Here is a 13,271-nt window from a genome sequence, read left to right on the forward strand (position 1 = left end):
TAAGCTCTATCAGGCTGGCTGCAGAAGATTCTCCTTCCTGAAAATGTTTCAGTATGCTCCAGTTTCTGCAAAGGCCTATAGTCAGCTGAGGTATATGAAAGCAGTGGCATTTTCCTTATACCTGCATCCATCTCTTGGTACTTGTTCTGTATTCATGATTAATGCAAACATTAACAGTGAAATATGAACAGATAGCTCAGTAGTGCTTACTGGGTTCACGTGATCTGCAAATGGGAACAGGATACCCTAGATGTCCCTAAGGAAATGCCAACTACAACCCTGGAAACTTCATGGGACAGCTAAATTTCTGCAAAGGACAGAGCTGCTTCAAATGGGCACCAGTTTAACAGATGCTTTCTGATTTATGGTTATCACATAAGTTTTCCTGTTCTTTTCCGTTTTCTAGAACTTGCTTCCATAGGCAAAGCAATCAATGCAGTAGCATAATTGTATAAGTAATTGTATAAGCAAAGCTGTGGAGATGTAAGAAAGTCTGTGTAAGGACTATTTTTCACTCTAAGTTACTCTATCCTGGTAGCACAACCACAGTTCCAAAATCATTTACCTTAAGATCAACAGATTTTCTTTCAGCAGGAAGCTGGAATTGTTTACCACAGATAAAAACACTAAGGAAAAAAGTGAACAAAAATAAAACCCACTGAGTCTTGAAAAAGGCATGACTAGAAAAATTTGACCTTTTAAATGGAATTGTTTTTGCAGACAACACTTTCCACCTGAAATGTCCAGAGAACTTATGATGTTTTATTTTGTCTGTAAAAAGACTGTTTGAAACGTTTGCTTTTTTCCCCACTTTAATTCATTTTCATATTTCACAAAACAAGGTAAGAGGCAGGCACACTATAACCAAGGACTTGAGACCAGATGATGCTACAATGGCAAACAGTACACTAGAAATGTTCCTGCATAGGAGGGGGTGGGGGAGGAAGACTGGCTGATGCATTTGATAAATTCGTGTCTGTTTTGATGGACAGAAGTAATTTTTGTTATTCATTACAAAAATCATACCTGTACATAATAAAAAAAACCACAAATCCTGACAGTTTGTGCATCTCTTGGTGACTCTGGTTTGGACATTTATTTAAAGGAAGCACTGAAACAGGGAAGAGAATACCCTGTGCACTTCAAACCCCAAGAAAAGTCTTGCATTTGACTTCGACCTGACAGAGGAACAGAAATACAGGATAAAAATTTTTCAACAACACTACTTCCCCATAACTAGAGTTCACACTCCTGAATGGCATTTGCAAAAACCCAGAAAAAAGTAGGTTTTAAGATACATAAAGAAATTAAAAGGTCAGACAGCTCCTGCTATGGACAAAGATCACGTCTTGAAGTTCTGAGACAAACACCACTCCTCATTCTGCCTCAAGTCGAGGTAAGACAGGAAGAATAAGATTTCCAAATGCAGAGTCTTGAGTTATGAAGTATCCTGAGGAATGTGCATGTGCGTGCTGGAAAGAGAAAAGCATTTGTTAAAGCATAATTCCCTTCAGCACTGACATGATTTAAGACTTCATGGCTTCTGCAGCATTAATTATTTATTTCTTCCAGTCTGCTCCTTAATTCTGATAGTCAAATTCAAACCCAGCATTTTAGATCAGCCACATTAGAATAGGGTCCATCAACACAATTAACTTGGACATTTTCTCTGCTGATCTTTTCAGCCAACCCCATGGAGGTGAGGCAAATCAACTCCTGATTGCTCCTCTTTGCTTAAACTCCATGTTTCCACTCCCTTCCACAACCAGCTTGCAAGTCTTGGTTTATGACAGCTGCCACATGGAGTGCTACCAGACATACTCCTGAACATGGGACACCAGGATTCTGTTCAAGTGGTGTAGATATGCTTGTTCACCTGAGGGAGGCAGCTGCTATATGGTTCTGGAACACCTTTGTGAAATCCTACATACCCTTTCCCAGTCCAAAGGCTGGACTTCAGCAAGTTAGATGTTCTGCACATTCTCTCCCTCCACCACTGGGGAAAAGCCCTGCTGGATCTCAAATTTAGCCTGAGCCTGCAGTGTGCCCTTGGAGTGATCAAGGCTAACTGGCACCGTGGGCTGCACCAGCAACAGCATGGCCAGCAGGCCAAGGGGAGCTATCTGAGTTTAGTTTGAGTTACAAACTGGAAGGTGTTCAACAGAAACACAAAGAGAGGGCTGTGAGGCTGGGTGAAGCTCTCCATACTCAAGGACATGTTTCGCCATAATGAATGAGACTTCACTTATGACAAATACAGACAAGTGAGACACCTAATCTCTAAAAGGGGCTTTTCAATATCTCTAGGAGCAGGGCTGCTCTCTGAAGGGATTCGCATCTGAAACAGAGCCAAGCTAAACTCTGACTGTATCAGCTCACCTGCAGTGCAGCCTTCTGCTGTGCTGCAATGTGCTGTTGCTCAGCATGATCACGAAAATCCTTATTCAGAGGTGATCTTGCAAGCGCAATGCTGAAAGAAAGAGTAAGATGGTATGACACAGACCACAGACAAAACACGTGTCCTTGCAATTCTAGCCATGGATACTATGACTTCCTCAGCTCTCCATTTATTTCACTCATGGCTTGACAATTGTCAGTTACTGTTTGGAATTACTATTTGTTAATATAAGAGAAAAAAGGCTAGATAGAATGACCACAGCTGTACCATTTGAGCCATCATAAACAACTCCTGCCAAACTAAACCTGAAGCCCATTGCGAATTTTGCTCACGGGTTGAGTCCCACTGAAGTCAGTGAAACCACTGGGGTGCAGTGTTACACAATACAAGGAATTTCTAAAGCAGCTTTGTGCTTTCACCACTGCTCAGTCACCGAGTGACTTCTAAACAACTTTGGTAAATGGAAGCACTAACAAGAGCTCTGCAGACTTCAGTACAAGAATAGCTCTTTGGTGGGAGGACAGCAGTTCATTACCTATGCTAAAGGAGCTTCCTATTGATGTTAACTGAAATAATGATCTCTTGATAAGAGCTTGGAGTACCTAAACTGATTTAGCTTATCTATTTCAGGGCAGCATAAGGTTTCAAATTAAAATTTATTACTGTTTTTTCTTGTCTTTCATATCTTAAGACTTGCCTGCCTTCTTAACCCAAAAACAAGACATAAAAAGCATCCCCAACTCTATGTAAGTATATATATACACCCAACTACATAATTAACATGGAAATCAGGTGAGGGTTGCCATCAGAATTGTGTTGCAAGACAGTTCACAGCTACCTCTGAAATTGTCACTGGAGACTGCTCTTACCAATCACAGAGACAAAAGTACAAATGATGAGGACTCCAAGCAAACTCATCAACTGAATTTTACCAACAGCTTCAATGTCAACAGCTGATTTAGTAAATTCGTTTCTGAGAAGCAGCCATGCTCCTGAAAAGATCTTCAGCCAAATATATGCCTAAATGCATAACAAAACCAAAACGATTCAGAAAAATTTTTGCTTATGGCAACTATTAAGATAAGCTTCACTGCTGGAGAAGAGTACTACTCAGTTTATTTAAAACACAATATTTTCGGTTATTTTGAAGGTATTTGATTTTCATTTAATCTGTACCCCCTAACTTTTCAATATGATTTCTGTAGATAAGCTTAAGGCTTCACCATAAGCTGACATTTTTCAAAACAGGTCTTTTGTTCTTGGATGCAGGATTTTCACATGCCAAGGCCAGAAATCAATTAATCAAATCATTCACTCTTACACTGTCCATACCACTGTTGTGCTTCAGGTACATCAAGCTCTTTTGGTCAAGTTTGCACAATTTTTATTGTCTCAATTCTGACCACTCTGTGGTCCAAGGCACAACATGAAAAAACTGTAAGCTGCTCAAAAATCACACATCAGCCCACCATGCCAAAGCACAGAGTTTGACTGCTGCTTTGTAGGTTTCACCCATGCCCACCTTCAAAATTAGTAAATTCAAATTCTGCTCACTATAATACACTGTTGTATTTCCTTAAAGAAAAAAGAGAGTAAACAAGCACACCCTGAAACTCTGTCAGACTTCTAATGAAGTATGGAAACACAGTTGCCAGGAGTTGTACATAACAGCATGATAGTCTGATTTTTCTTTCCAACAATTTTGCTCAAATAATAACCACATACAGTTATTACTAATAACTTCTTATCTCAGAGGTCAACATCAGGAAATTTCAAGTATTCTGCATGTTTTTTCACATTAGGACGGAATTAAAAGTGCTGCGGAATCTCTGAAAAAAAGACATGGGCAGCCCTCAGACTGCAGGCAGAGCATTTGACTCTGGTACAGCTGTTGCGGGGTACACTGTGTCTAGAATATGGCACTGCATTCACTTCATGCTAACCACAAGTTTAAGGATCTCAATTTCTCCACATAAATTATTGTATGATTTTCTAGTTACTGATTTATGACAAAAATCTGATCTTTTTGTCTTGTATGGGAGAAATGCAAGTAACAGCCCTTCCACTCAGATTAGATTATTACACCTTATGGTGTGGAATCATCCTTACAACACATAATCTTTTACAGGATTATCTGCTGTAACATAAACTGGCTTCGTCTTGCACATAGGGAGTTTCAAGAAAAACTCACTCCTGCTGTAATTGTTCTTCTCTAAGCACACAGAATCCTGAACCTAATGGTCTGCTACTTCCATTCCCCAGTGTGTTTCAGCTTAATAGTTAAATGTTTTCCCAGTGTCTGCTTCCTGATTTTTCTTCATGGTAGACTTTAACACACTTGAGTAAGCAGATCTGCTTATCTCACTCTCAAATGGAAATTATGTAAGCCAAAATTCATGCTATGTAAACAAATTTAAATACTAATATGTTCCTAAAGAGCAATGTCCCTCTGCCTTGTTATTAAGGATGGTCAGAAAACACTTCTGTTAAATATTTATATAAGTTTACAGCTCGCTAGCTGTTTGCTTTCTTCCCTTGATGTAATCAGTGATGTCCAAACAGGTCTAAGAACATGAAATACCTGGCTCCAGGGTGATTTGTGGAAGACTGGTTTTGCATAAGTAACTTTCTCTTCTCCTTGTCTAGTTCTGCCAGGATTGCAACCCTATTTTTATTCTGGAAACCTGGTGAGAATGACAGAAAAATATTAGAGATATTTACTTGACTTCTGTGGCCCAATTCTAACCCTGTGGAATTAGAAGTCCCTGTACAAAATTACTCTAAGATGAATACACTAATCATCAAAGCTTTGTACTCATTTGAAAAGGCTATTAATAAATAGGCTTAATTTTTCCTTTTCTTATTTTACAGCATGCAATAGCTTCCATAAGCTATCATGCATATTAACACATTTTAAAATAGAAGCTTTTAACTCAAGTTAGATCCTATCCCTTCCCAAGCTGGCTCGGGAGCTACAATCAAGGTACACTATCAAGTAACTGCCTTCCAAAACAAAAAGTCAACTTACCAGGTTCTAGATTTAAAATGTAGTCATTGAATGTTCAACTCAACAATAACAATGGAGTAATACACTCATGGGGCCTAACTTCTCATGTCAGTGATCTCAAACTATAACACAAGCATTATATATGTAACAGGTAAGAATGAGCTAATCACAAAGCTTGCACATGTGCTTATACAAACATCTTTCATTCAATCGGTGCAGAAAAGTTTAAATATACTGATGTCCTTACCTATACACACTACCTTTACTCTAAGTATGATCAAATGCTGGAATAGAGAAGCAAAGTTAAACTATTAAGCTGTCTGTACACAATTTAAGACTGTGGCCTCCATTTGCTTTCATCATTCTCCCAAAGAGACCTTGGATACTAGGGAAGGGGTCAGGAAGAAGGGTGACTTGAAAGAATTTTAAAAATGCCTAAAATAGCTGCAACCTATGTATTTTTCAAAGTTGCCTTCTAAATGCAAACATGACAAAACTGCTGTACCTACACCAGACTCATATAATAAAGGATCTCCCTGCAGCCCTCAAACAAACCAGATGCACAAGTCCCTGGTGTTGCCAAGTATGTGCTAACAGCACAGCTGATGACAACAGCTCCAGGCCTGACTCTTACACACCTCTGTGCCACCAAGGACACTCCTCATGTCAGAAATCACACTTTTTGAATCTCTGATTTGCTGCTGTTCTATAAATAACAAACTGTGACACCACCATAAAAAACAAGACATGTAAAAGTCAAGTTCTTTATTTTCTCCATACAAAAAGTCAAAGATTCCCACTGGAAATTGCTGCATGATGTGCCCTTGCCCTGAGAACTGTATCAGTGACAGCACTAAAATATGGTAGCACACAAGCTGTTAGGAAGGCCAGAAACAGTAACTCTTAAGGAGAGTATTATGTCAAGGTAAAATGATTTATTTTCAGTAGCTGCACTTAAAGGTCATCCTCTTTGACAGACCTTGTGTTGATGCTCAATTACATAATCCAGAATTCCTGTCATCTGCATGGCTCAATGAAGGAAACAATTACCAGAGAGAAACCTTCAATTCTAAATAACAATTTGTATCTATATTGCCTTGCTATCAAACCTTTACCTTTTCCTTCTACCATGCCTAACATACACACCCCATTATCCTCAGTGTCTCAAGAGTTCTTGAAAGGAGCACAGTCTTTTGATTATATTGTGCTGTGGTTTTATGTAAGATCACCCACAATAATTTTGACGTTTGTTAGTAAGATTTTCAATTACATTTAATTAACTGGTATTTTTTGGTCCACTAATCTCTCCTTCCCATGTGGCATTAGCTCCACTTAAATTCTATTTTGTAAGAGTATTGATTCAGGTCTTTGATGTTTCTCTGCTCTTCGGGCACTGTACACTATCTCTTTTTTTGAAGACCTTACATGTGCAATGAATCTGAAACATTAAAACACAGATGACATACAAAGGCTGACAAATCTTGCCAACAAGCTAGGATTTAATACTTCTGAGCTGCAACTAGCCCATACTTTACACTCTTGTAAATTCTGGAAGCAATGTGGGAATAGGATGACAAAAGCACCTCTAAGAAGGTCTGACCTAAAACAACCATGTCTGTATGCTCATTCTACACAATTTTAATCCAAAAAATCTTTATACTTGACATATTACTCAGCACCCTTCTGCTACTGCTTGCTTATCCTGAACTGCATAAATCTAAATGCATGCTTGGAATTCAGAAGATATGATGATTAAGGAAAGAAAAAGGAGACCACTTTTTAATATAAGTTGTTGTGACCTAAAAAAAATAAAGATTAAATATGCTTAAATTTATCATGAAGCAGATGGTATGATTCAGAAAAGCCTGAAACATTTAAAATGCTGTTTTTAAACTGTGATGAGAACCTGTAGAAGATTCTGTCTTCTATTTTGAGTCCTGTTACAGTATCTTTTGGCAGAAACTCTAGAGGTATTCAGAAGAAACCCAAGTCTTTTTTCTTTTCTTATACCTCTACTAAGAGCTTTGTGGTGTGTTTTTTGTTTGATTGTCAGTTGTTTCCTAAAGTAGTACTTTGCACTAGAGTTCAGACAGTGATCATCAGCAACCTGCTGTGCTGAAAAAGACACTTGTTTAAGAAAATTTGTTACTGGTAAGGAGAAAAAAGCCTATTTAAGAAAGTGGACGAGCACATTCAACATGTACATGTTAGTACTCCTCAGCTGAGCAACGTAAAGTTCCTGCAGGTAAACTTCTTCAACATGGAAAGCAAAGCCTGTTAATTTAAAGGTTAACAAATGGAGGGGGTAGAACATGAGAAATCCATTTTACAGAGAAATTCTGGCATCCTGAGAAAGTAATTAGCCATATTTGGCAATATATAAGCAAGACTTCCATTTAGATTCTTCCCTGTCCAGGAACCCAAAGCGCTTTCATAAAGACCAGCTTGAAACTCCTACAGAAGTTTCTCACTTCAATTATAAACAAGAGTAATTTTTCATCTGTAGATCTGTCTGTTCTGCTTTCTAGTACTAAAAATGTGGACATGCAAAAATCAAAAGCCATCCTTAGTACAGACCAGATTCTCATCTGTGAAAGCAAGTGCAGATTTTAAAACATGGGAACTTCCCAATAAAGTTTTAAATTTAGACTTCCCTTGACTGGGCTGAGTTGCATTAATATTTTGAGTTCCAACTGTTTGAATATTGCAGTTTATTAATATTCTCTGCTTTGCTGACATGAGTCCTGACACAAAATGACCTGTTCCAGGCAGCTAAATAGATTAATGGCATGTCAGACATCAAACTAGATCCTCAGATTACTCTCTAATGCAGCAGATTCAGGACATTTAAAATTTAAACCTTTCTGACACCTCAATTTCTGGTATCAAGCATTGTATCTGTGCAGGACTGGAAAGACTACTTGCACCTATTTTCTGCACATGAAAGGCAGAAAGCCAGAGAAAGCTGAAGGCTTGCTGAAGGATACTGGCAGCTTTCAGAGCTCACAGCAAGCTTCTTTCTTTAACCTAACCTTAACACCTTATCTACCACCCCATCTCACCATTATCTATGTCAGTTAGTTCTTCTAACTAACTCCGCATGGCAAGAAACAGCATTACCTTTATCTTCTTTTAAGTTTTTGCTTTTCATTATCTTCTCCTTGATCTGCTGGTTGTTTCAAATTCACAGCACATTTAAGTTTTTTCTAAGATGCACTATTTATCGTTTGTCCATAGATGTGTAACAGCACAAAAGAGCCCTCCACTACTCTGTGTTTAAGATACACATTTACTTGGAAAATGCTTTCAAAGCTGTATGTCAGCTCCAAGCTCTGAACATTGAAAGGCACTGCATATTGTCCTGCCTGCTCAATTCAGAAAGATTTAACGCAATTTCTTTACTGAAGTGTATGTTGCTATAAATGGCAGCATTCATGAAGTGAGGCAGCACCCTCTTAAAAAGCAGAATCTAAAGACTTTATTAAACATACACCACTTGTGAAAAAAATGGAGTAATTCTATTCTCATGTCCTCTTCTGCTTATGATGACTGGCATCTCAAAACATCATCTAATAGTCTGCTGCACGCCAATACTCTCAGTAACAATTTACATCTGGATAGGCTCGCATATACTTTGCGTGACAATGAAACAAAAGGCAAACTGGTTAAGTAAATTAAGTTGAATTACTTAAAAATACGTGAGTATTTTGTCTGTGCCTCCAGAAAACAACTACATATGCATAGCTGAATGTAAGTAATTGACAGCTTTATGGCTGCAAATTTCTCAAGTACTATGTTTACACACAGATCAGACACAGATGGGGAAGAGCAAAGTGTGTACATGATGATAAAATTCAGTGCAGAGCAGCACCATCTTTCTTTTCAGACTCAGTGAACAGAGAGCCAAATCTAGCTGCTTAGACTGTTCTATGTGAATGCACTCACATACCTTTAGTCCAAAAGCATAAACAACTGCCAGGATACAAATAGACTCTTTAGAATTGCTACAGCCTGAAACTTGGAATTCTGTTCGTATTTCAAGAGCTTGTTCTTCCAACATACCAGAACTCTTCTTTTCTGAAATGTTCAGCCCTGTCTGAAGCAGGATCTGTATTTTTTGCACCTTTGGGGACCTAAAGGAAAATTCTGTCCTGAGCAGTTACATTTCTCTCATCTCAGAGGGCTTCCTCTAGGACTCACACACAGCATGGTAATTCAGTTACACACAAAGTACACTTTGGCCTTGCAAAGGCATTACCCAAGAGAGCAGCCTGATGAATGCATGCTGCCCAAGTACTGTGAAGTGTTGCAGTAGAAGCAGTGTATTTCTGAGCACCTGGAAGTATTTGCTGTAATTCAGAAGCTGATTTCCACCCCTCAAAGTGTACCACTCTGGTCTATGAGCTCATCTGGTGGACAATGCACAGCATGCTAGAAGATTTTCCACTGCTTTTAAATGCCACAGTCAGTGTCATGCAATCACTACTGTGTGGTACTAACAAACTGAAATAAGGATTTTCATTCAATTCTGCTAGGTTTTTCTGCACTCATATGCAGCTCACCACCAAGAGTGCTTTTCTAAGAGGCCTGTGAATAAAAGTTTGGTCCACAAAATCTGAACTGTTATATCAACGGAAAACTCAAATTAACTCCTAAGAAATACCTGGTACCAATCAAAGGAAAAGGAGTAATTTGGTACAAAAAAATCTCATTACTATCTACTGGTGTAGAAGGCTAATGTTTAATTCATCCTTACAGCTCTGCCTGACTAAGTGCTACCATTCAGAACCATTCTGGTATGCATTTCAGTAAACTTCTATTCCTTGGATTGCTTGAACAGTACTAATACATATGCCATGAGGCAAGCTAAAAATGCAGGGTTTTTCTCAATCATTTTCACTACTAGACTGCATCTAGCCAAGATAGAAGCCCTGAACTGTTGTTTGTATTTACCTGTTCCTTTCTAATTTTCCTAGTGGTTCTGTTTATAGGCTTATTTGGTAATTAAACTTGACAGTGTTCCTTGTCTGCTTAATGCAAACAATTTTCATATGATAATTACACAGTTCCTTTAGTGAGTCTGTAAGGGATATCTCAAATATAAAAGATTTGAAGTCTCTATTAAATTATAAGGTCTGGAATTGGGAGGAAAGCAAAAGTATTCTGCCACTAAAAACCAACATGACAACATTCTATTCCTTGCAATGATGCTGATTTGGTATTCACAGAATAAAGCAAGATCTATGTACCAAATACTTTCTCAGAGTTAAAATTTGCAAACAGACAGCTCTGCAATCTGCAGTACTCCTCTCTCAACACCTCGCAAAATCTCATTCTAGAAACTACTTCCTTTTCATCAAGTAGCAAGTCAAATCTGTGGTTTGGACCCACACGAGTCATATAATATCCCCTGAAGTATCATCCAGCAACACCCAGCTTTGCAGGTCTTGAGGTAAGGACACAAACACAAACATAGATCTGCAAAAAGTCTCCAACTGCTGGGAAACTGAACCCAGAATTCATTTCTCATAACCAAGTAAGGGAAGAGCCGTACCAGAGAAGCTTTTTCCTTAGCTCTTTGACAAAAGAAAAGCCTCAGAGATTCCCTACGGTTTCCAGAAAACACCTCTAGAGGGCGATTTAAGACCTTCCTTCAAATTTACCGGGTGACACTCCCAGACCCTCAGCCCCCTCTAAAGCACCTGCATTGCTTGGACAGATGGACCATTACTAAGACTTTTATTATTTTAAGGATGCAACTGAGATGCATCTTGGTACAATGGAACATTTCATCGCAGTTAGCATTATGGTTTTAATTGGCTTTCCCTCCTAGGCCTGGCCACTTGCTGCCTGTGACAGATATTACTGCCTGGGTCTTGCTGTTCCTATCACAACATGGAATGTATTTGACTTCTGGCTGTTCTCTCTGATGTTGAGTGCAAGAGCTGCAAGTCATGTTCAGTGCCAAGTGTTGTAAGTGTCTGAAATAAGCTTCAGGAAACTATCACTGTACCACATGCATGGTAGGTACTTCCTAACCCTGAGCATGACATTATGCTCAGTCATTCAGAGCTCCCCAGCCATCAGTGGTCTTCTTCAGCCATTAAAAGTGTGTACCTTGTCCCAGAAGAATTGCTGTCATTCTGCTGCTTTCAGTCCCACCTCTCTTCCCTTTCTTCATCTTTCCATAAAAATAAACTTACAGTTATTGGTGAGTTCACTGACATTTTGCAGTCTTTTCCCTTGAATACACAGAACAAAACCTACCTTGTCCTGAAGGATTTGCTGCCATCCTTCAATTTTCAGCCCTTGTTTTATTCAGCTGGAGTTCAAGCCTTTCAACCCCCACAAATATCTGCAAAACAGGCACAATACAAGATAAACATACTCCTTTAAAAGAAGAGTTTGGATTTCAATGTTAGAGACTTCATAAATACGGCAAATGTTAGAAAGCACAAGACGAACACAGCATGTGTGTTGCTTAAAATGTCTTATACAGTTTATATTGTTCTGACTGAAACTTTTGGCTTGAAATATCAAGGGTTGTGATCAATCCTTGTTTTCAGATTCTAATGATTTCTAGTAGTAGTAGTAGTAGTGGTAATAATTTCTTGTAATTTCTATTCTAGTAAAAATAACTTTATAGAGTCATACACTCATTTTCCCCCCTGAACTTCTTCCTGACGAGGTATGTCAGACTACACTTAAGAGTAACATCAAACCTTTGTAGTCCTTAAAAGCTGAAGCCTTGGAACACCTCAGTTTAGGCTCTAACTCAAGAAAAACTCATTGTGTGAGGAGAGGCAATTTAAATCCCACATACAAGGCCAGCCAAAGTTGGCTGCAGCTGTGGCAAAACAAAAAAGGAGGCCTGCTCCTCGGCCATACGTCACCTCGGGCCACCATCAACTTCTGTTTCCATCAAGGTGCCAGGCTGTAAAGTGCAGTGGCGAAGAGCTCTGGCTCAGCCAGGCGGAGCCGAGGGATGGGAACGCTGAATCCTGCAGGAAACGTGAATCAGAAGTCACAGTCAGACTTCCACAGGAGACCGAGCCACTGTTACGCCCTGGACTTGTGGGTCCCTGAGCAGTATCGCTGCAATGAATGAATAACTCAATGGCAGTACTAACTAAACACAGTGACAGCGGTCGCCACGGGTTTCTCCAAGAGCCATGGATGGCCTGACCCACTCCCGCCGCTGCCCGCCTCCCCCCACACGGCTCGGGAATGGGCTCTCCCGCTCGCCTTTTCCCTCCCGCCCACAATGGATGGATGGACTCCCCGGCTCTCCCCGGCCTGGCGGCAGCGCTCCGCCCCGGCCCGGGTCCCTGCAGTCCCGCCCGCCACCCACCTGCCCGAGGGCTGGGGGCTCCAGCTCCTTCTGCCCCGCTCGCCCTTCCCGCAGCGCGACCGCGCTGCCTCCACCTCCTGCTCGTGACGCGCGCACAGTGCGACAGCGCCCGCACCTCCCCTCTCTGCCCGCGCCCTTCCTTCCCTCTTCCCGTGCCCTCCCCTCGCACTTCCCGTGCCCTCCCTTCCTACTTCCCGCGGCCCTCTCGCCCTGCCCGCGCCCGGAAGGGTCGGGCTTGTGCGTGTGGAGGCGCAGGCAGGCCGTGCGGGGTGTTGCGTTCAGCGGAAAGGCTGTGTCTGCCTGTGTTTGCTCCTGCCGGGGGCATCCGCCCGGGCGCGGGAGGAAGCGCGAGGTTTTCACGCTGAGGCCACACTGTGGGGACTCCAGGCAGCACCGCGGTTAAATAGTAAAAAAACTCACAAGTGGAAGGGACGGGGTCACAGCATCAGGTTGGAAAAGACCTCCGAGGTCATCGAGTGCAACCTGTGACCCAACACCACCCTCTGAACCATACC

General features: G+C 40.7%; 1 protein-coding gene across 2 annotated transcripts; it reads right to left on the reverse strand.

Moving 5' to 3' along the window:
• Positions 1 to 794: 794 nt before the first annotated feature.
• On the reverse strand, positions 795 to 12,900 carry LOC125319467 (INTS3 and NABP interacting protein). 2 transcript variants are annotated; one of them, XM_048290661.1, is made up of 6 exons: positions 12,757 to 12,900; positions 12,299 to 12,406; positions 11,673 to 11,760; positions 4,980 to 5,082; positions 2,380 to 2,470; positions 795 to 1,472 (listed from the first exon to the last, which is right to left on the reverse strand). In XM_048290661.1, exons 3-6 carry the CDS (start codon positions 11,695 to 11,697, stop codon positions 1,377 to 1,379), a joined length of 315 nt encoding a protein of 104 aa, XP_048146618.1. In that variant the 5' UTR covers positions 11,698 to 11,760; positions 12,299 to 12,406; positions 12,757 to 12,900; the 3' UTR covers positions 795 to 1,376. The 2 variants fall into 2 exon arrangements, with proteins under 2 accessions (XP_048146618.1, XP_048146617.1); XM_048290660.1 differs by lacking the exons at positions 12,299 to 12,406; positions 12,757 to 12,900 and adding an exon at positions 11,523 to 11,586.
• Positions 12,901 to 13,271: the final 371 nt, after the last annotated feature.

Source organism: Corvus hawaiiensis, chromosome Z (assembly GCF_020740725.1).
Source record: "Corvus hawaiiensis isolate bCorHaw1 chromosome Z, bCorHaw1.pri.cur, whole genome shotgun sequence".
Lineage (NCBI taxonomy): Eukaryota > Metazoa > Chordata > Aves > Passeriformes > Corvidae > Corvus > Corvus hawaiiensis.